The 20,936-nt window shown below is 42.4% G+C and overlaps 1 protein-coding gene across 3 annotated transcripts in view; it reads left to right on the forward strand.

Annotated features, from left to right (window-relative positions):
* The window catches only part of ARAP2 (ArfGAP with RhoGAP domain, ankyrin repeat and PH domain 2), a 135,443-nt gene that overhangs the window by 64,200 nt on the left and 50,307 nt on the right, over positions 1–20,936 (forward strand). For 2 of the 3 annotated variants that reach the window (XM_087965848.1, XM_087965847.1), the window contains exons 11-19: positions 1,670–1,869; positions 3,384–3,469; positions 5,328–5,510; positions 8,597–8,771; positions 9,662–9,796; positions 12,867–13,011; positions 15,877–15,979; positions 16,947–17,145; positions 19,602–19,665. In XM_087965848.1, the coding sequence (XP_087821974.1) occupies positions 1,670–1,869; positions 3,384–3,469; positions 5,328–5,510; positions 8,597–8,771; positions 9,662–9,796; positions 12,867–13,011; positions 15,877–15,979; positions 16,947–17,145; positions 19,602–19,665 (1,290 nt within the window). Of the gene's footprint in view, positions 1–1,669; positions 1,870–3,383; positions 3,470–5,327; positions 5,511–8,596; positions 8,772–9,661; positions 9,797–12,836; positions 13,012–15,876; positions 15,980–16,946; positions 17,146–19,601; positions 19,666–20,936 lie in introns of all 3 variants that reach the window. The other variant, XM_087965846.1, reaches the window with a different exon arrangement.

The following is a 20,936-nucleotide window of genomic DNA, read 5'->3' on the forward strand; positions in this document are numbered from 1 at the left end:
GTGCCCTAGGATGGAGAGGGGATGGGCCTGGGTCCTCCTCTGACTGCCCAGCCAGCCTCTGCCCTTTCCCAGCCTGCTCCACAACCTCCGGAGCTACACTCCCACTCCCTGTCAGCTGCTCCTCTTCTCCCTCAGAGTCAATCTCCACCAGGAGCACGACGGTAAATATAAAACCTTTTTGAAATGCGGAGCATTTGGTGCGAATGCGCGTGATTCCCAAACCGATTGTTATATCGGAAGAATCACACCCCTGCTTTCAAACATTGCAGCATCCCCACGTGGTCACATGATCAAAATTCAGGCACTTGGCAACCGACTCATATTTGTTACAGTTGCGGTATCCCGTGGGTCACGGGATCCCCATTTGCGGCCTTTGGACAAGCAAAGTCGATGGGGAAGCTAGATTTGCTTAACAACCGTGTCGCTAACTTAACTGCAGTGATTCACTTAACCACTGTGGCAAGAAATGTCATAAAATGGGGCAAAACTCAACAAACATCTCCCTTAGTAATAAATTTCAGGCTTAATTGTGGTCGTAAGTCAAGGACTACCTGTAATAGCTCTTTCAGTATAACAAAGAATAACTGGAGTGAACATATTTGTTGCGAATTAGTTTGAACAATAGTTCACTTCCTTTAGTATTTCCTACATCTTTTTTTATGTGTGTGTGTGTGTGATATTTAAATTACATAATGTTTTGTTTCCCCCAAATGAAAATAGTGTGATGTTTAGAGATCGGTAAAAATAATTGTTGCCAACTTGACAATTTGAAGACTTGTGGACTTCAACTCCCAGAGTTCCTCACCAGCCATGTTGAGGAATTTAACATACTGGCTGAGGAATTCTGGGAGTTGAAACCCACATGCCAGCTGAGGAATTCTGAGAGTTGAAATCCACATGCCAGCTGAGGAATTCTGAGAGTTGAAATTCATTTGCTGGCTGAGGAATTCTGTGTTCACCCTGGGTGGGATACAAAATAAACACAGTCACAAAAATCAGGTGAAGCCCCTTTTATTCCTTCACTTTGCTTCCAAGCTCCAAATATCTTTGACTGGAGACAGAAAACTCCCACACAAACAGTTACAAGAAGGAGGAAATTCCATTTAAATTATAAAGAGTAAAAAAAACAACACAAACTAGGCAAGATAAGGGCTTGAAGACGTCCACAGATATCAAAACACACACTGGGAAGAACGCCAAACTTAGAGAGTAACTATAAACTAGAGATATTTACATGCTTTGTTTCCAGCATTCGCCCGTACACATGTCCGTCCTCTTATCCAGTTGTCACAGCTGCAGCCCATGAAGAGGATCAAGGCCCTCTCCTCCCCAGTAGACCACATCTCTCCCTTATCCTCTCCTCCCTGCATGGCCTAGGATGGAGAGGGGATGGGCCTGGGTCCTCCTCTGACTGCCCAGCTGGCCTCTGCCCTTCCCAGCCTCCTCCACAACCACCGGAGCCACACTTCCACTCCCTGTCAGCTGTTCCCCATCTCCCTCAGAGTCAATCTCCACCAGGGGCATGACAAATTCTGAGAGTTGAAATCCACATGCCAGCTGAGGAATTCTGGGAGTTGAATTCTGAGAGTTGAAGTCCACAACTCTTAAAGTTGCCAAGTTTGGAAAATCCTGCACTAGACCAAACTGACTCTAAATTGCTGCATTTCAGCTTTACTGCCGAATCTGAGAAAGAAAAGCAGGATTGGATTGAAGCGCTCCAGCAGTCCATCGCCGAAACTCTGTCTGACTACGAAGTAGCTGAGAAGATCTGGTTCAATGAATCGAACCGGATTTGTGCTGATTGTAAAACTCCTGATCCCGACTGGGCGTCCATCAATCTCTGCGTCATCATTTGCAAGAAGTGTGCAGGTAATTAAGAAACTCTCGGGATTCCCCCGGAGCCAGTATGGCAACTTTATAAATTAGTGGCATGCCTAAAAGCCCATTTATATTCTTTTACTATGGGGTTCACAATCACGTTCATGATTTCAAGTTGCACGTACCATTTATGTCACCAAAACTATGGTAGTAACACTGCAGTTGTGCAGATTGAAGAGGATATTTGCTCTCTGAGCTTGGTGGTTTTCTTGTAGACGTTTCATGACCCAACTAAGTAACATCATCAATGCTGGAAATATATTGGTAGCCACTTGTAGAGAAACAGAAAGCATACCCCACTTCCTTCTGGCACTGATGATGTAACCTAGTTGGGTCATGAAACGTCTGTAAGAAAAGAACCAAGCATAGAGACACCTCCCCCATGCTATCAAGATCTGATCACCTCAATATTGAAAGATGATACCAACTCTTTTGTAGGCTCATCTTAAAGTATTATTCTTAAACTTGAAAGCAAGGATTGCATTTTTTTTTCCTATTTAGAACTGCATTTTCTTAAGATATAGGTTGGGAGCTGCATGACAATAATTGATGAACCCAAATCAAACAATACTTTTCCTTCCCTTCTTTCCTTCTCCCTCAATTCCTTCCTTCCTTCCTTCCTTCCTTCCTTCCTTCCTTCCTTCCTTCCTTCCTTCCTTCCTTCCTTCCTTCCTTCCTTCCTTCCTTCCTTCCTTCCTTCCTTCCTTCCTGACAAATTGCTTATTTATCAGGACTGCATGAAATTAAGTCAACGGCTGTAACTCTGCTGCAGAGTTTACATGGCTTAAGCTTGGCTGTCTTAGAACCCATATTTCCAAGTGTGATTAAGCTCTGCAGGAGAGGCCTTCTTGATCCACATCCACATGGTTTGAGACAGACATGCATGACACAGCTACACTTGCTCCGATTGTGTTGTCTGATTGCTCACACCCACCCACTTGAATGGGTACGCACTTTCATTAACACTTCTCTGTGTTAGAAACTTCATCAAATCTTTCCGTTCAAACTTATTGTCAACTCGTAAATCATTCCTATGCCTGTTTCCGAGTTGCTATAAGAAGGAGTGGCGGGGGGAAGGCCTGAGGGAGCAGTGTGGTAGATGAAGGCCAGAACCACATTCAATGCTTATCTTGTGGAGATTGTAGCCTAGGCTACTGGATCTTCTGCTCACGAAAATCCTTCGTTGGAGATTGTGATTGATGACATCCAGCCCGTGAATGTGTTTCATTGGAGAATTTGATATATGACACATGGGGGGGGGGAAGGATCATAGGTGATAATAAATTATGTGTCTCAGAGTTGGCTTCATACGGGTTAGTGCCGGCATGTTGCTCCTAATAAATCTTTTGAATTCTTTTGTACCTTGGCTTGAGGCTCATGATTTAATTAGGGCAATCGTCAGAACCCTGACACTTATTCCCTGGCAGTTTGGGTATATTTGCCTTCAAATTCCTCTCCTCTGTGGTACTGACCTTCAAGGATGATTTTTTTTCTGTTTATCCCAGGGCAGCACAGATCGTTAGGACCCAGAGATTCAAAGGTGCGAAGTCTCAAAATGGATGCCAGCGTTTGGACCAATGAACTCATCGAGGTAGGAAAGGAGCTGGTGGACAAAGAACAGCAGGAGGAGTCTATTTGACTTAGAAATTCATGATGTTTGATTGCATATTTTAGTACAGCTAGTGGTTCTAGCCGACGATCATTTAAATATGAGCCAGCCCTATGCTGCAGCTGCCAAAAAAGCCAACACAATCCTAGGCTGCATCAACAGAGGGATAGAATCAAGATCACGGGAAGTATTAGTATTGTTTTTCTAAAGCCTTATTAAGAGCACACGTGGAATATTGCATCTAGTTTTGGTTGCCATGGTATAAAGACAGTAGAAAGAGTACAGAGATTTAGACATTTTCTAAAGGAAAAAAAACATCCAATCCAAATAACCAGGAAGAATCAGCAGAAATAAGAACTTGTTATTTAACCATAATCAAATCTCTTGAAGTTCTTACCACCTTTGTAATTTCCACAAAGTAACTTTGGTAAAGGACACAGTGGCTCAGTGGCTAAGATGCTGAGCTCGTCGATCAGAAAGGTCGGCAGTTCGGTGGTTCGAATCCCTAGTGCCACGTAACGGAGTGAGCTCCCGTTTCTTTCCCAGCTTCTGCCAACCTAGCAGTTCGAAAGCATGTAAAAATGCAAGGAGAAAAATAGGGACCCCTTTGGTGGGAAGGGAACAGTGTTCCGTGTGCCTTCGGCATTTAGTCATGCCGGCCACATGACCACGGAGACATCTTTGGACAGCGCTGGTTCTTTGGCTTTGTAATGGAGATGAGCATTGCCCCCTAGAGCCAGAAATGATAGCATGTATGTACGAGGGGGTCCTTTTTTTTTCTAATATCCTTGCCTTGAAGTTCTTACAACCTTTGTAATTTCTACAAAGTAACCTCGGCAAATCTCTTATACTGTATTTCAATTTAAAAGGGTATCCCAAGTTGTTGTGATGTTCATTATTTGTACATCTTTTTTCCATTTTTAAATGATCATCCAAGTGTATCTGTAAATCCAATATTTCTGTCTTGTTATTTTAAGTTGTAATTTTAAAACCCACCTTGGCCTCCAACTCAATTTTCTCCAGAGGTATTTGTTCATCTTCAGTAGTAACTTTTGCTTGCAATAAAGAATGTAAAAGTTCAAGCAATCAAACATTTCCTTTAAAGTAGTCATTTTTGTGCTATAGTAATCAACTTTCAAAGTCTTGTTTTACAACTGATATGTAAACAAGGCTGATTTTCCCCCCACACACAGGAAGGTCTTTCTAATTATCTTCAAAGTCTTTCTTTAAGTCAACTTCACAAAGCCTTCACATTTACAAAGCTTGGCAGAAACAATTTGGAAATCACCCCTTTGCTGCAAGAAATTACCAAAAATTTAAGATCTTACAAAGCTGGAATGGTGGGATTTTGTTTCATTTTAAATGGATTGAAGAGAATTCTCACCCAACAACTGGTGGGCTTGTGATTTTACAGTCTTAAATGAGCAAGAAGAAAACTAAAACTGCAAAGTGATTAAAAAGATGAGGTTGGATCTCATCTTAAATCCTGAAGGGATGATTTAATGCTCAGAACCTGATGGAATCCACTGACTCATATTTATGACGGTTGCAGTGTCCTGGGGTTATGGGATTCCTCTTTTGAGACCTTCTAACAAGCACAGTGAATGAGGAAGCCCGATTCACGTAATGACTGTGGCAAGAATGGTCATAAAATGGGGGCAAAATTCACTTAACCACTTTGCAGCATAAATTTTGGGTTCAATTGTGGTCATAAGTCGAGGACTACCTGTGTTTTGCTTTGATTTAATTTTCTGAATAAAATAAAAAAAAATAGTCAAAAAAATCAGTTCCTTTCCAAGCTTCTTTAATCTCAATTTCCCCCCTCTATTTCCTTTTGTAGCTTTTTATTTTGATAGGCAACGAAAGGGCCAACAGCTTTTGGGAAGGTAATCTCCAACCAGATGAAAAATTACAAGTGGATGCCCCAGATGACAAGAGGCTAACTTTTATTACCCAAAAATATAAAGAAGGGAAATTCCGAAAAATTACGCTGCTGTTTAAAACCAAAGATGAGTTAAACAAGGTAACCGCGGGTGGAAATGATGAGGATGGGAACAATTTGGGGTCCTTTTTTGTTTTTTTGTTGAAAAAAAAATCTAAAGTGTTTGAGAGAGAAAAGTAGAGGAGAATCTTGTGCTATGCTTTGGGATTAAACGGGGGACGGCTTTCTTAATGCAAAGTAATAAGTTCATTAACCTGATGGATAGAAATTAAATGAAATAAATAATCGCAACCCATAATGGCAATGAGCCTGAAGGATGTAGTTTCTATGCATGTAGGGTAACATGACAATACAATATAGAAGGTAGATGTGAATGACCCGGAGTATATCAGAAATATAACAAAAACCAAAACGTAAATAAAAGTCCTTTAATGCAGTGGTCCCCAACCTTTTTTGTACCAGGGACCGGTTTCAAGCAGAAACATTTTTCAAGGACCGGGGGGGGGGGGGGAGAATCCGAGTTTGGTAGTTTGCTTGCAGACGTTTCATTACCTGACTAGGTAACATCTGATGTTGTTACCTAGTCGGGTAATAAAACGTCTGCCAGCAAACCACCAAGTTCAGGGAGCGCCTCGGCCCTGCCTCCCTCAGCCCCATCCCTCAGGTGTCTCCCTCCCTCCCTCCCTCAGGTGTCTGCCTCGTTCCTCTCTCAGTCACTCTATCGCTCCTCCAGCAGCCCAAGAAGCCGGGGGTGGCTTTCCTGTCGCCACAGCTTCCCAAAGCGCCCGTTTCACCCCACCCGCCCGCCCGCCGCTCGCGGTTCAATCCACAGTGCTCCGTTCTACCTGCCTGCCTGCCTGCCTTCTTCGTTTCGGAGCAGCTTCGGCTGATAAAAAGAGGCGAATAGTTATTATTCTCAGCCGAAGCTGCTCCCAAACAACCAGACAGGCAGGCAGGCAGAACGGAGCACTGTGGATTGAACCGCGAGCGAGCGGGCGGGCGGGGTGGGGGTGAAACGGGCGCTTCGGGGAAGCTGCGGCGACAGGAAAAGCCACCCCCCCCCAGCTTCTTTGAAACAGTTTCTTCCTGGGCTGGTGGAGGAGCGAGAAAGCGACTGAGAGAGCTGAGCCAGAGAGCAGGACAGGCTTCGGTTGCTTCCTCCCTCCCCTTCTTTCATTTGTGTCCTTGATCCCCGATCCCAGCAGCATTCACCGAAGGCGAAGAAAGCCGCCATTTTTTTTAATTTTTTTTTCTTTGCGGCCCGGTAAAGAGTGCTCCACGGCCCGGTACCGGTCCGCGGCCCGGTGGTTGGGGACCCCTGCTTTAATGCCTTCAACTTGGCTTCACTATTTAATTGTTCATAGCTGAAGATTTTTTAGCTGAAGATTATTTTCAAAATGACATTCCAAATGAAAGAAACACAGTTCAAGTTCAAAGAGCTGATAATGAAGCAAAAACCAAAAACAAACTGCACTGAATAAAGTTCCACGACAAACCAGGATAAATAATTGCCAACTTCAGGAAGATAACCAGGTACAGTCTGTTAGAAGAACGCCAACCAAGATCAACCTCCTCTAGGGATAAAACACTAATTTGTCTCCAGCGTTTGTTAGCACGCAGGTCCAAACTCTTATGCAGATCTCACACCTGCAACCCATGAAGAGGATCATGGCCTTCTCCTCCCGAGTAGACCATGTTTTACCCTGATCGTCTCCTCCCTGCATGCCCTAGGATGGATAGGGGATGGGCCTGGTTCCTCCTCTGACTGCTCAGCTGGCCTCTGCCCTTCCCCACCCTCCTCCACCACCACTCCCTGTCGGCTGTTCCTCCTCTTCCTTAGAGTCAGTCTCCACCAGGAGAATAGAATAATAGAATAGAATAGAATAGAATAGAATAGAATAGAATAGAATAGAATAGAATAGAATAGAATAGAATAGAATAGAATTCTTTATTGGCCAAGTGTGATTGGGCACACAAGGAATTTTTCTTGGTCCATATGCTCTCAGTGTACATAAAAGAAAAGAAGATTATTACATTAAGATAAAACCACAAAAATTACCATAATATGGAGCCATAGAATTGCAATGGGATAGAAGTAATAATTCAATAGCTAAGGAAAGTAACCTTCTAACTGCTTCTGTGGGACAACCTGCCACAGCCAACTCACCCTGGCCAACTCACCACAATCAACTCACCACAGCCAACTGCCAACCACTGCCAACTCACCCTGGGCATCTCACCATGGCCAACTTCTCTCCGGGACAGCTCACCACAGGACAACTTGCTGAGGAAAAAGTTTAAGAATTTTATTTAATTATTTAAAATAAACACAAACATGATTTTAATGCTCGTCATTCACATTTCATTCTGTCCTTTCTTTTGCATCCTTGTTTAACGATTCTGTGCCACCATTTCGTTGATATTAGTGTAACTCTTGTCCCAGAATGAGTTGTCCTGTGGCCAGTTGACCCACAGATAGATGACAATACAATGGAGAAGATTATTATATTAAGATAAAACCATAAAAATTACCATATTATGGAGTCATAGAATTGCAATGGGATAGAAGTAATAATTCAATAGCTAAGGAAAATAACCATCTAACTGCTTCTGGTGTGGAGTGAGACAACTTGTCACAGCCAACTCACCATGTTTTTGTCCCAGAATGAGCTGTCCTGTGGCCAGTTGGCCCACAGCAAGACGACCACAGCGAATTGTTGTAGACCAGGGGTGTCAAACTCAATTTCATTGAGGGCCGCTTCAGGGCTGTGGTTGACCTCGGGGGGGCTGTGGGGGCATGGTTGACTGGGTGGGCGTGGGTGTCTGGGTGGGTGTGGCCAGCTTGATGCCACTCCCCAAACTGCTGGCATGTTTCCTTTTCGCATTGGGTTGACCAGGCTAAAGCCACGCTGGCCCGATGTTTCCTCTTCACATTGAGTAGACAGGCCAAAGTGATGTGGGATGGCCCCTTAACCCACATCATGGATCGGATCTGACCCACGGGCCTTGTGTTTGACACCCCTGAGTTAGGTGCTTGAGAGCATCTTGGTGACTATAACTCTTTTCTGCATGCTCACTCTTGTCTTTGTGAGTGATCCCATTCAGTTAAGAAATGTCAATCTGTTCTTCTTTGTCATTCTGCTCATACTTTTCATCTTTGTGACCAGGCGCTCTGTGCTGCAGTTATTAAGCCCGATGTCTTGGAGACCATGATGTTATTGTTCAGTGGAGCAGACGTGATGTGTGCAACAGGTGATCCCGTGTTCAGCACTCCATATTTGTTAGCCAAAAAATCCGGGCAGAGGTTGCAAATGGAATTCCTCCACCATAATAAGTTTTCAGGTATGTGTCGTGCCCCTGTTGGAATCTGATTCCGAGGGGAAGGTCGAGCAGCTGACAAGGAGTGGGAGTGTGGCTCCGGTGGCTGGGGAGGAAACTGGGGAAGGGCACAGTCCTGCTGGGCATTGAGAGGAAGACCCAGGGCCACCCCCTCTTCATCCCAGGGCATGCAGGGAGGAACGGAGAAGGGAGCAATGTGAGTTATGTGGGTTACGGGGGAGGAAAGGGCTCTGATTCCCTTCATTAGCTGCAGCTGGGAAAACAGGATTTAAAAGGGGTGTTTGTGCACAGCACCTTGCTGGAAGCAAAGCGTGAATTATCTTGGTTTGTCAAGTCTTACCTGGGTTCTGGCATCCTCCCAACTGTGTCTGTTTCATTATCTTTTGGAAGTCTGCAATTCCTTTATCCTGTCTTGTCTCGTTAATTGCTGCAGCGTGGTTTGTGTTGGTTTTTATTTATAATTTATATATGTACTTTGGGTTCGAATGGAATTTCTTCCCTTTAAAAAACTGTTCTTGGGAGACTTTTTTCTCCAGCCGATGATAATTGGACATTGGGGGCCAGGTTGGAGGAATTAAAGGGACTTTACCTACTTTTGTGACTTTGTTGCTTTTGTGCTTCGCCCTGGGCCATCATAGTATGGTTTTTCAAGTCGCGTGTGCCTTAGGGTCTCCTGCTCGGGCAGAGAGCTGGACTGGAAGACCTCCGAGGTCCCTCCCAACTCTGTTATGCTATGCGCTATGTTCTATTTCCTGAATGCTGAAACCAAATGCTGAGTACACCTGACTCTGCGTCAACCTAAGCTTTCTAGCTTCCGCTCTTCAGAGCAAGTAGTCTTAAGCAATGATGTGAATTTTAACTTTCATAACTAATAGTTCTTCCTTACTTTATAGATTTTTCCAACCGTGATGGCCGCACCAACACCACTTCCTCTCCCGATTCCCCCTTACCATCCTTCCTTTATGATAATTTATACATGGTTTCCTTCAACCCTTCCAAGCTGTTTAGTGAGAGAAAAATTAAAGAAGGTATGTTGGTCTTTCTTTCCTATTTATGGCTTAGGTATCCTGGTATTATTGTCAGCCTTGGAAGCCATATTTTACTTAGAAGCTTCTAGGCTCCCGTATTTTAGTGCCTGGGAATTTGGGAGGGGGGATTTCATAGAGAGGTGGAAGATTAGACACAACAACATTCTTTCTCAGAGAGTCAAGGACATGTTGCCCTGCACATGGAGATGAATGTCTGGAGGAATGTCTCCAGTTGGAACGATGGTTGGTTGGACCATGTGATGGACTGGTGGGTGTAGGGGATGAGTTTTGATTTTTCAGTTGGGAAGGGAAAACCCAAAACTCTCAGATTCAAATTTTCCCAGATGTGCCAATATGACTTCTTTAACGAACTCTTACTTGATGAATTTTGTTTCTGAGTGCCAAATGAAATCGGGAGTTTCATTGGAACACTGACAATTATATTGGTCAGATGCTAGATCTCAGAAACCATAGCTTGAGCCAAGGATGAAGAAGGAGAAAGTTGGTCTGCAGCAGAAAACATATATTTATTATTTGCTTGCTTGTTCATTTGTATTATTTTGGCCATCCAACAACTAACTAAACAACTAAACTTAAAAAGACATAAAACTGCTGCAGCTATTAAATTCAACAGGCAGCCTGGACTAAAATGTTCTAATACAAAATTTACAAAACAGAACAGTAGCCATTATCATGTTGCCTGTGGTGGGATAAATCAAATAGCTGGATGGATGGATGGATGGATGGATGATAGGAAGATAGATGATAGATGATAAAGATAAAAGCTAGATTACACTGTGCCGTATATGTAGGATAGATGAGAGATTAACTAAGAAAGAGAGAGATAAAGATGATAGATCCTGAAGAGAAAGAGAGACAGAAAAAGAAAGAAAGAAAAAGAAAGGGTGAATGGATGGAAAAGAGGAGGAGGAAGGGTAGGAGGGAAAAAGGAAGAGAAGAAAGGATGGAAGGAAGGAAGGAAGGAAAAGATAGGAGGAAGAAAGGAAAGGAAGGAAGGAAAGAAGGGTAGGAGGGAGAAAGGAAGGAAGGAAAGGTAGAAGGGAGAGAAAAGGAAAGGAAGGAAGGAAGATCTACAGTCGTCTTCTTCCCTTTATTCATTTTAGGAACATTGGCTAAGAGCTAACTTTAGTCATTTTTTAACACTATAGGAAATCTTGCCTGGTTATATCTGATCAGAATACATTTGGGGGGGATGATCTTTTTGAGACTCTTTTTTTTCTCCTCTCCTCTCCTCATGCGATAGCTTGTTTTCCTTAGCTTTGCCCCACTGAGCAGGCTTTCTACCCTGACTTCCACCAGCATAAAATAGATTGACTCTAAAGGCTTCTATCTCCATCCCATGGGGTGAGGTGGGATGAAGAGCAGCCTCTTCTAGCTTTTGGCCGCTCTACACTCCACCCTTTCTTTTTCAGCCAGTTTCTGTCCAGCTATAGTTTTGTTTCCCCGCAGCTTTCATTTCTGTTCCAGTTCAGCGGGTGTCTTATTTTTCCGCTTACGTTTCCTTTCTCTTTTTTTCTTTTTGCCTCCCCGATCTCTCGTGTTTGCGTCTTGAGGGTTTCTGTACATCGGCAATTGGCGACTACAATAAGAAGCTTTTAAAAGCCTCTGTTTTTCTTTGGGTTCTTTAAAAAGGAAAAATAAAAAAAAACATGCCTGCGTCATTTCAATGAGGCTATTTAAAAATATCAAAAGGAAAGGAATAAGCTTTCCTAGGCTTATTCGCATTAACCATCAAAACATCCCCTTGTTTAAGATGAAAGCTTGGTTGAAGTTGGACTGGCTACTTAAATGAGCCTAAATGGGAAGCGGAGTAATGGACTTAATTTAGAAATTTGATTATTTCTCATAGGGATGGAAGTTCAAAGAACTTTATTTGGTGCAGAGGTGTACATAAAATCCATAGGTTCAGGATGTCAGATGTGAAATGTGCAAATATTGATTTTAGATCCAGGCAAGATTTTACTTAGTCTAAGCTCACTTGATCTCCCATTTTATGCATTCTGTGTCTCGATATACTTACCTGTCTTATTTGAATTTCCATATGGAGATTGGATTTTTAAAAGCATTATTAGTGAGCCATGGTGGCGCAGTGGTTAGAGTGCAGTACTGCAGGCGACTTCTGCCGATTGCCAACTGCCTGCAATTTGGCAGTTCGAATCTCACCAGGCTCAAGGTTGACTCAGCCTTCCATCCTTCTGAGGTCGGTAAAATGAGGACTCAGATTGTTGTCCTCATGTCCTCAGGCTGACTCTGTAAACCGCTTAGAGAGGGCTGTATAGCACTGTAAAGCAGTATATAAATCTAAGTGCTATTGCTATTATGACCCAATTAATTTAAATTATCCAGCAGAATGTCCAATTCTTAGATTTCTGTCTTAAAGATAAAATAATTTTGCAAAACAGTCTGGTTATTAAAAGCAGAATCTCTTGTAAGTTAAAATAACAGATCTAGGATAACTCGCCGCAGCCACCTTGCCATGGCCAACTTACCCTAGCCTTTTATACGCCACTGTTTCTTCGACATTATTTTAATTTTTGTCATTCCCCTTTCGTTTTGTCCTGCCTTTGGTATCCTGTCTTGAAGGATTCTATTCCACCATTTCTTTGATGTATACAAGAATTATACTAATATCAAAGAAATGGTGGAATAGAATCATTAAAGCAAGGATGCTGTAGGAGGGACAAAATGAAACAGGAATGACAAAAATTCAAATAACATCGAAGAAACAGTGATGGAAAACAGTGCAGTTATGTTAAGCTATCCCACCGCTGGCCAGGTGAGTGGATGAGGTGAGTTGGCTGGGGTGAATTGGCTGGGATGAGACAGCCCCGGCAAGTTGTCCCATTTCGAAAATGACAGCTAGCAAATCGGTTGTGCATCACCAAATCACAGAATTCTTTGGTAAAGGCAAATGGAAGATCGACGTTTTGCAAGACTCATTGAAGGACTCTGTTGGCTATGCCTGTTTTCCATCATGGATTGTTTGCTAATCATCCTGTGATAATGATTAACTCTCCAGTTAATAAAAGAAATCCATCTTTGAATATAGAGTGCAATAAGAGATGGTGCGTGTTGGAAAGCGGCTTTTTGAGTTACTATGAGAATGAGAAGATGGCCACCCCAAGTGGCACATTGGACATTGGTGAAGTCATCTGTCTTGTCATTCATAAGTCGGAAGACACCTTACCCACGGGGTAAGTCCGAGGTCTTTGTTGGTTTTGGTTAATGCTTTGCTCTGTCAGTGTTGATTTATTGTTATTGTTATTGTTAAATCTTTAGTGAGATTCACAGCCTTTGGGGCTGGTTGGTAGCTCAACAGCTCAAGTCCTAGGAAATGTTCAGGTAGCGTCGGAGGATTTAAACTGTTCCAAGTAGGGTGGTTTTTTGTAGAATCAGGGTATTCAAATCTGATAAATTCAGGATTTCCAAATAGCCAGGCAGCCCTTTAGGTGTTGCTCCAAGGGCTCCAGTTACAATGGGGATAACACACGATTTCTTTTTCCAAAGTCGCTCAACTTCAATTTGTAAGTCCCAATACGTTGTGATTTTTTTTCTTGCTGTGTGTCTACAATTCATGCATCACCAGGTATTGCAATGTCAATGAACCAAACCTTTTTCTTTTCAACTATTGTTATGTCAGGTGTGTTGTGGGCCAAGTGCCTGTCAGTCTGAATTCTGAAGTCCCACAAGATCTTGACTTTTTCATTCCCCAGAACCTTCAACTTGATGTTCCCAGTAGTTCTTATTATACTCAAATCCAAACTTTTGGCAGTTTCCAGTGAATGATATTGTTATTATTATTATTATTATTATTATTATTATTATTATTATTATTATTATTATTATTATTATTATTATTATTATTATTAATATTATTAATATTATCTTTTATTAATAATCTTTTATTATTATCTTTTATTCATTAAATATGAAACTCAGTCAACTGAACATTTAAAAATGTATCATCATCATCATCATCATCGTTATTTTGGAAAGCAACTTTTTATAATGGTTGTTACATTCTTACGGTGGAAGTTTTAATTTTGGATTTCTCATTGTAAATTGCTGGTAGTTCATGGCCGATCTAAGGATAAACAAATAGAACATAGAATCAAAGAGTTGAAAAGGACCTTGGAGGTCTTCTAGTCCAACCCCCTGCTCAAGTAGAAAACCCTATTCAATTCCAGAGAAATGGGTGTCAAGTCTCTTTTTGAAAGCCTCCAGTGATGGAGCACCCACAAGGTTGATTGATGGTTGATTGAATGGAATGGAATCAATGAACCAATGGATGAATTAATGATTGAATCAATAAATGGAGTGAGTGAGTAAATGAATGAATGGATTATCTGAATCAATGAATGAATCAATGTATCAAGTGAGTGAGTAAATAAATAAATGAATTATCTGAATCAATGAATGGAGTGCGTTAATGAATTATTGAATGATCTGAGAAATTAAACTCACACATTATGGACAGCATGAGGACTTTGAATTTTCTCTCTTCCAATAAAACTTTACTCTTAATCAAATTAATGAAATTAAAATTACTTGATATTAATCAGTGTTTTTAAATCAGTGAATCTAGGAGTTTATGGCAGATCCGGCAATATACAAATGGAGTGAGAGAGAGAGAGTGGATGAATGAATGAATGAATGAATGAATGAAGAATGAATGAATGAAGAATGAATGAATGAATGAATGAAGAATGAATAAATGAATGAATGAACAAATGAATGAACTTCTGAGAAATGAACCTTATGCTTTATAGGCAGTGTGAAGACTTTGAATTTGCTCTTTCCCAATAAAACTTTACTCTTAGTGAACATAGTGAAATTAAAATTCCTTGGGATTCACAGCTCGGTGAAGCTTGTAAAAATTACAAACTTTTTCCAGAGGCATGAGGATATTTCCTGTCAATTTTTTAAAGCCAGGATTTGCATCTCTGATAGCTCAGGGGAGGGAAAACTTTCGGGGAGGGAAAACAGACTCAAATGGTGTTAGCTCTGTGTGTGCAAGAATCTGTTTTACAAACAAGGACGTGGAATAATTAGAAGCGTCTCTAGCAATTTCTCCTCTGCTTCCAAGTAAGGCTGAACATCCCAGTGCCCTTGGTTGGGCCCAGATGGGAAATTCTTATTCTTTTCTTCGATTTATTCCAGCTGGAATAGAAAAAGGATCCATTTCAACCTTCTTTCTTAAAGCCCAGAAGCCCAAACATAACAACCTTCTGCCAATTCTGCAACACTAGGAAGGTAGCTAAGCAACCAGGTAGCCTTCTACATGGAGATAAGTCACAATGCATTTCCCTTGTGTTTAAATCTAGGTATCTAGACATAAAAAGGAATTCGCGGGGAAATGGGAATGGGCCATTTCGGGCTTTTTTTTTGCTGGTTTTTGGCCCATTTTTGGCCTGTTTTTTTCAGTCTGTTTTTCAGTCTGTTTTGGGCCTGTTTTCAGTCCATTTTTGGCCCATTTTTTTTGGCCTGTTTTGGGCCTGTTTTTTGGCTGCTTTTGGCCTGGTTTCGGCCGGCAGAGTGCTGCAGGAGGCCATGGAGGGTGAAAATGAGGTGTGTGGGGGCCACACGTGGTCCATTTTAGCCTTCAGAGGCACCCCGGGCTGGTCCCTTGATAATTCCAGGCCGGCCCCACAGGCCACATTTAAGCACCCTGGGCCTTGAGTTTGACACCGCTGGCATAGCTAAATCTTTCCCCTCCCCCATTGAAAATAGAACCCCAGTTTGAACATGCAATATGTTGACTATTGTTCTTTCCCCTACCACCAAAATTATTAGTTTCGTTCCATGATTTTAGCTTTCGTTCCCCACCTAGTTGATCCCTCCTCTGTTCCTTTTTATTAGGCTATCAAATGCATATTGATTCCCCATTATATTCCCAAACAGATGCAACACAAATAAAGCACTTTAGAGGGCAAAACTCTTGCTATTCGTTTCCAAGGCAAGAGAAAGAAGGTCTGAGAACGAAGTGTACCACTTACTGTTTTCCTTTTGTGAAGCTGATATTAAATAAATTTGATTCATCTTCTCCTTGGCAATTTTAGAGTGATGTTTACCTTTGAAATCTACTTACTGTCAGAACGCGCATTTCTCTTTGGAGCTGAGACGGCGCATTCTCAACGAAAATGGACTCGGGCCATTGCTAAGGTAGTTTTTGTAATTATCTGTTCAAGTTAAGACATACACCTTTAAAGAAAATGGAGAGAAAACACTTTTGTTTTAAGAAGGAGCTCTCAGACAAAGGCAACTTTTTAATGGAAGCCAATTTAGAAGAAGTAAAATTGTTTTCTTGGTGAATTGCAATGGTTCTTGTTGCTTTTTTTTTTTAAAAAAAAAAAATGCAGTTAAATATAAATTTAAAAAAATCTTTAAAAAAAAAGATTTGATATTCTTGAGTTAAGAAACTCCACCGAAGTTTTTACCAGTAAAAGCCATCTTAAGAGTACCTGATTCCCTGAAAATATGATATAAAAGTAAGTCCTAGCTTGATTTTTACACGTGCGCCCAATATAAGCCCTACCCCCAAAATAAGCCCTAATTAAGATCCCGCCACTCCAGAGTGGACAGGTAAAAATTAAGCCAGGGTGGGGATGGGGGGGTAGAGCTGCCTTACTACTTACCTTTGGACAGGTATAGCCAGGTCTCACACACCCCGACACCTGCCTTGCCGGCCCATTTCTTCTGCAGCTGGCAAGGCTGGCAAGGGTTTCCTGAAGGCCCCTGGAGCCGATAACAAAGCTCTGGATCAATCCAGAGCTCTCTGATCTGCTGCAGAGGCCTTCGGGAAAGCTTTACTGGCTGCAGAAGAAGTTCCTGAAGGCCTTGAACAGCAAAAAGGAAGCCGGGGGCAACATGTTCAAGTGAGATTAGTCAGTGGATGATATCCCCCCAAAATAAGACCTTGTGCCTTTTTTGGTGGCAAAAAAATATAAGACAGTGTCTTATTTGGGGGGAAACACGTTAGATTTTTTTTTTCTTTCTTGAGCAAAATTCTGACTTTTCTCTTTTGAAAAGTACTTGAAGAAGATTTTGAAGCCTTCTCTTGAATTTCTGAATTCTGAGAAAGAGCTTTGGCTCAAACTTTTGTACTAATTTTTGTTTCTGTTTGAAATAGCACTTTGTACCTGAATTGGCCAGAGGTCTTCAGGAAAGAGAGACTGATGTCATTGGCCAATTGTTCTACAAGGATTGCCAGGACTTGGATAATTGGAAAAAAGGCTGGTTTGCTTTAGAGAAGACGAGCTTGTATTTTTGTCTCGAACTGGAAAATTTGCAAGAGAATTCAATGTATCTAAGGCGGCTCCAGGAGCTAAGTAAGATTTAAAAGAAAAAAAATATTGATTTCATTACAGTTTGAAAACTTCACAGATCCATTGTGAACAGATAGGAATCTCTTGGCTTAAATACAGGTAGTTCTCAACTCATGACTGCGGCCGTTGTAAGTTCGAACAGTTATTAAATGAACTGTGGTAAGTCAAGAATTACCTGTAGTTCCCTGAATCCCATGGTTTCTTCACATAAGACTTCAGGAATATATGAAACAATCATTGTCAAGTACTGGGATATATCAATTAGCTGTGTTGCCTCAGTAATTATAATGAAGGAGAATGGCTGTATTACAATCAGATTGTAAAGAAGTGGAATTGTAAAGTTGGCTTTGCAAATCTGTGTAAAAATTAGCACCAGAAGAGAAAGATACTGGCCAGCCGTGATCATGTTCAATGAAGCTTGAGTGATCCAGGCAATTAAGAAACCCATCCTGTCTTCTCTTCCCAAAATTCCACATGGCAGTACGATCACCTATTAGAAAGATCCCGTACTTTGATGGACATCCACATTAACTGAGACTAGATTCAGCTGTCTTATTAAAGCTTAAGGATCTTTCTCTGCAAGTTCAACCTAGCAATCCAACAGAGATCAGAATAGTAGGGATGACAACCCGCCAATCAGAACCAATAAACGAGAATATTTGTAGCTCAGGGTTGAAATGAGGAAACTGACCAAAGTCATCCAACCGGCTTTCATGGCTAAGGTGGGACTAGAACTCACCATCTCCTAGTGATTGGCCCAAAGTCACCCGGGCAGCTTTAATGCCTAAACTGGGACTAGAATTTACCATCTCCTGGTGATTGCCATGTATATGTAGTGTATACTTCTGGATTAGATTGTGTTATTTCTCTGCGCCATATAATATAAGTGGGTATATGCATACGTGTATGTATGTATGTATTTTGTCATGTTTATGTAGTGCATATTGGTGGTAAGCTTTTCAGAGCTTTATGCAATGAAATTTCATTTTAATGTATGCTGATTAGTGTATATTTAAAGTGATAATAACATTATTCTCCTCTTCCCTCCCTTCTTCTCTCTCTTATCTTTCTTATCTCTCATCTCATCTCATTTTCAGCTTGAAGTGGCTGTGTTCTGAGTCTGTTTCTCCACCTGTTATGCAGCTCTCCTTTCCCCTCCCCTCTCCTCTTCTACCTTCTCTTCTCTGCTCCTCTCCTCTTCCCTTCCCCCTCTCAACCGATCTCCTTTGCATTTCTTCCCTTATTTTCTAAATCGCTCTACTTTGTGTCCTATATTCCTAAATAACAGAGAGCAAAGGAGCCAAGAAATTTTTATCTCTGTAAAAAATGATTTATTTATGATCCAGGAACCAAATTATTCCTGTTGATTGCTGTTTCCTTGATGGGAAGCCTGTTGTGGCCCACCAGTGGCCAGCAGAGCTGGCGGCAGACTCAGACAGTGAGGAGGTTGGGGAGGAACATGGGCCAGTCCTGGAGTCTGGGGAAGGCTCTGATGAGTGCTCTGCATCAGAGGCAGAGATGGGGCCAGGGCCGTCCGACAGTTATCAGCTGCCTTCGGAGTCAGTGGGGCAGAAGAACAGCTGGAGCCTGTTCCCAGTGTGCTCATGCGCAGAGCTGCCAGGAGAAGGGAACAGTTAAGGAACAACGGTCAACTTGGGAGTAAAGGCACAGGTGTATGGTGAATGGCCCCTTCCATTAAGAATAAAGAGGAGCGAAAGGGGAATGGTGTTTGCAGGAGGCAATTAGTTCATTTAATTAGTTTGAAGTTTTGTTCGTGACTCTCAGAGATTCCTTGCCAAGAATTTTCTTGTGCAACGTTGTACTTGGAAGCTATCGGCCTGGCAGGTCTGTGGTTGTAAATTACTCTTGAAAGACTGTTTGCCAAGACTTTGCTGGATGTGAATGATAGCAATTCACATTAGCCTAATAAAAGGGGTTTTGTCGGGAATGAGGAGTCTGCTTCGTGATTTTGGGAAGCCTAGGTCAGAACAAAGCCTAGCCACTAGCCTTCCTGATCTTCTTAATTGTTTCACACAGATTCCTGTGGTATAATGTATTCCAGACCCGGAGGAAAAAAGGTCCCTTTTCTAGAAAGAAGCTTGGAATTTTTAGTATGCAGAAAAAAGGGCAAAGGCAGACTTCCCTCGGCAGTTTGCAGGGCATCTATAATAGTACTTTAGTTAAGCAAGATTCCTCTTTATAGGCAAGCAGCAATAAAGAAATTACTCTGAGGTAGCTCCTCCTTTCGTTCTCCCTTCCTTGGGCCTCACAGCTGTTTCTTTTGTCTTGACTAGTTGCTAACTTCTCTTAATTCTATGCCCTGAGATGAATGGCTATTGAAAATAGATTATTTCCAAGCCTCGTTGTTATTGAGCATAAGTTTTATATAGATTCCGTCCACTTAGGGAAAAAACGGTTTTGTTTTAAGTTTGCAAACGGCTCTGCCTTTTATGTTTCAGCGATCAGCAGCTGTGTCCAGAATGGAGAAAAAACAGATGTTCTGCTACTGGTCGAGAAAGGAAGGTAAGCTGTAAATTACGGGTGCTTAAGACAAGGATGAGGGCTGAGCCAACCAATTGGAGGGATTTGCTGCAGATCTTGGGAGATATCCATTAGCAGATGTGTGGGTGGGTACATAGCTTTAGAAGACTCAGATGGAGATAGTTCTGCCTTGATGCTGTTCAGACCCAGCTCCACGAGCATGACAAACCCTCTGCATTTAAATTGACGATTCCTTTATTAGGCGCACCAGTAGCCCTGGCAAAAAGTTTCTCTCTCAACGCAGGCTAACAAGTCTGTCCGGCAGGGAGATGAATAATTGTCTGGCACATCTATTCATCTCCGCCCCCTGCCTTTTATCCCCAGAGCTAGGGAGGGGCTTGGCTAGCAGAGGTGGCTCTTCTATCCCAAGGACCGGCCCATAGATTTCCACTGCTCTCCTCTCCTCTGTCTTCTATGCATCTGCGCGTCAGGCACTGGACCCGGGTGTTCCTCCTCTTCTTCATCAGCTACCTCCAGACCTGGGGGCTGTTGACTCTCCATCTGAGGGCTGACAGATGGCCCAGGCTCTACCTCTGTCTCTCTCTCTCTGCCAGCTCCCTTCCCTCTTCCCCCTCAGAGCTCCCAGATTGCCTTCATGCTGACCCTGACTCCCATGCTGTGGTGACCCGGGGCGTGGCACAAAGGCAACACAATCACATAAGTAAGATAAGTCCCTTTAATACCTCCAACTTTGCCCCCAATGCCCAGTTACCTTCAGCTGGAAAAAAAAACCTCTCCCAAGAACAGTCTTTAAATGAAGGAAATTCAGTCCGAAAACAAAGTACATGTAACCTCTAAATAAAAATCCACACAAACTATGCTGCAGCAATTAACTGGAAAGAGCAGGATAAGGAATTGCAGACTTCAAAGGCCCACAAAACACACACAGTTGGGAAGATGCCAGGAACTCAGATAAGCCTCAACCATAAAAGATAATTCACGATTTGATTCCCACGAGTTGCTGTGAGCAAACTTCCTTTTTAAACACTGTGTTCCCAGCTGCAACTAATGAAGGGAATCAGGGCCCTTTCCTTCCCCATAAGCCACGCAACTCACATTGCTCCCTTCTCTGTTCCTCCCTGCATGCCCTAGGATGAAGAGGGGGTGGGCCTGGGTCTTCCTCCGAATTCCCTCTGCCTTGTTCTACCTCTCTCCTGCTCTGCCCAGCTGGACTTTGCCCTTCCCCAGTTTCTTCCACAGCTATTGGAGCCACACTCCCACTCCCTGTCAGCTGCTCAGCCTCCCCCTCCAAA

Source organism: Notechis scutatus, chromosome 4 (genome assembly GCF_049901735.1).
Source record: "Notechis scutatus isolate UNSWTSFEM ecotype Mainland chromosome 4, rNotScu1.2, whole genome shotgun sequence".
Classification (NCBI taxonomy): Eukaryota; Metazoa; Chordata; class Lepidosauria; order Squamata; family Elapidae; genus Notechis; species Notechis scutatus.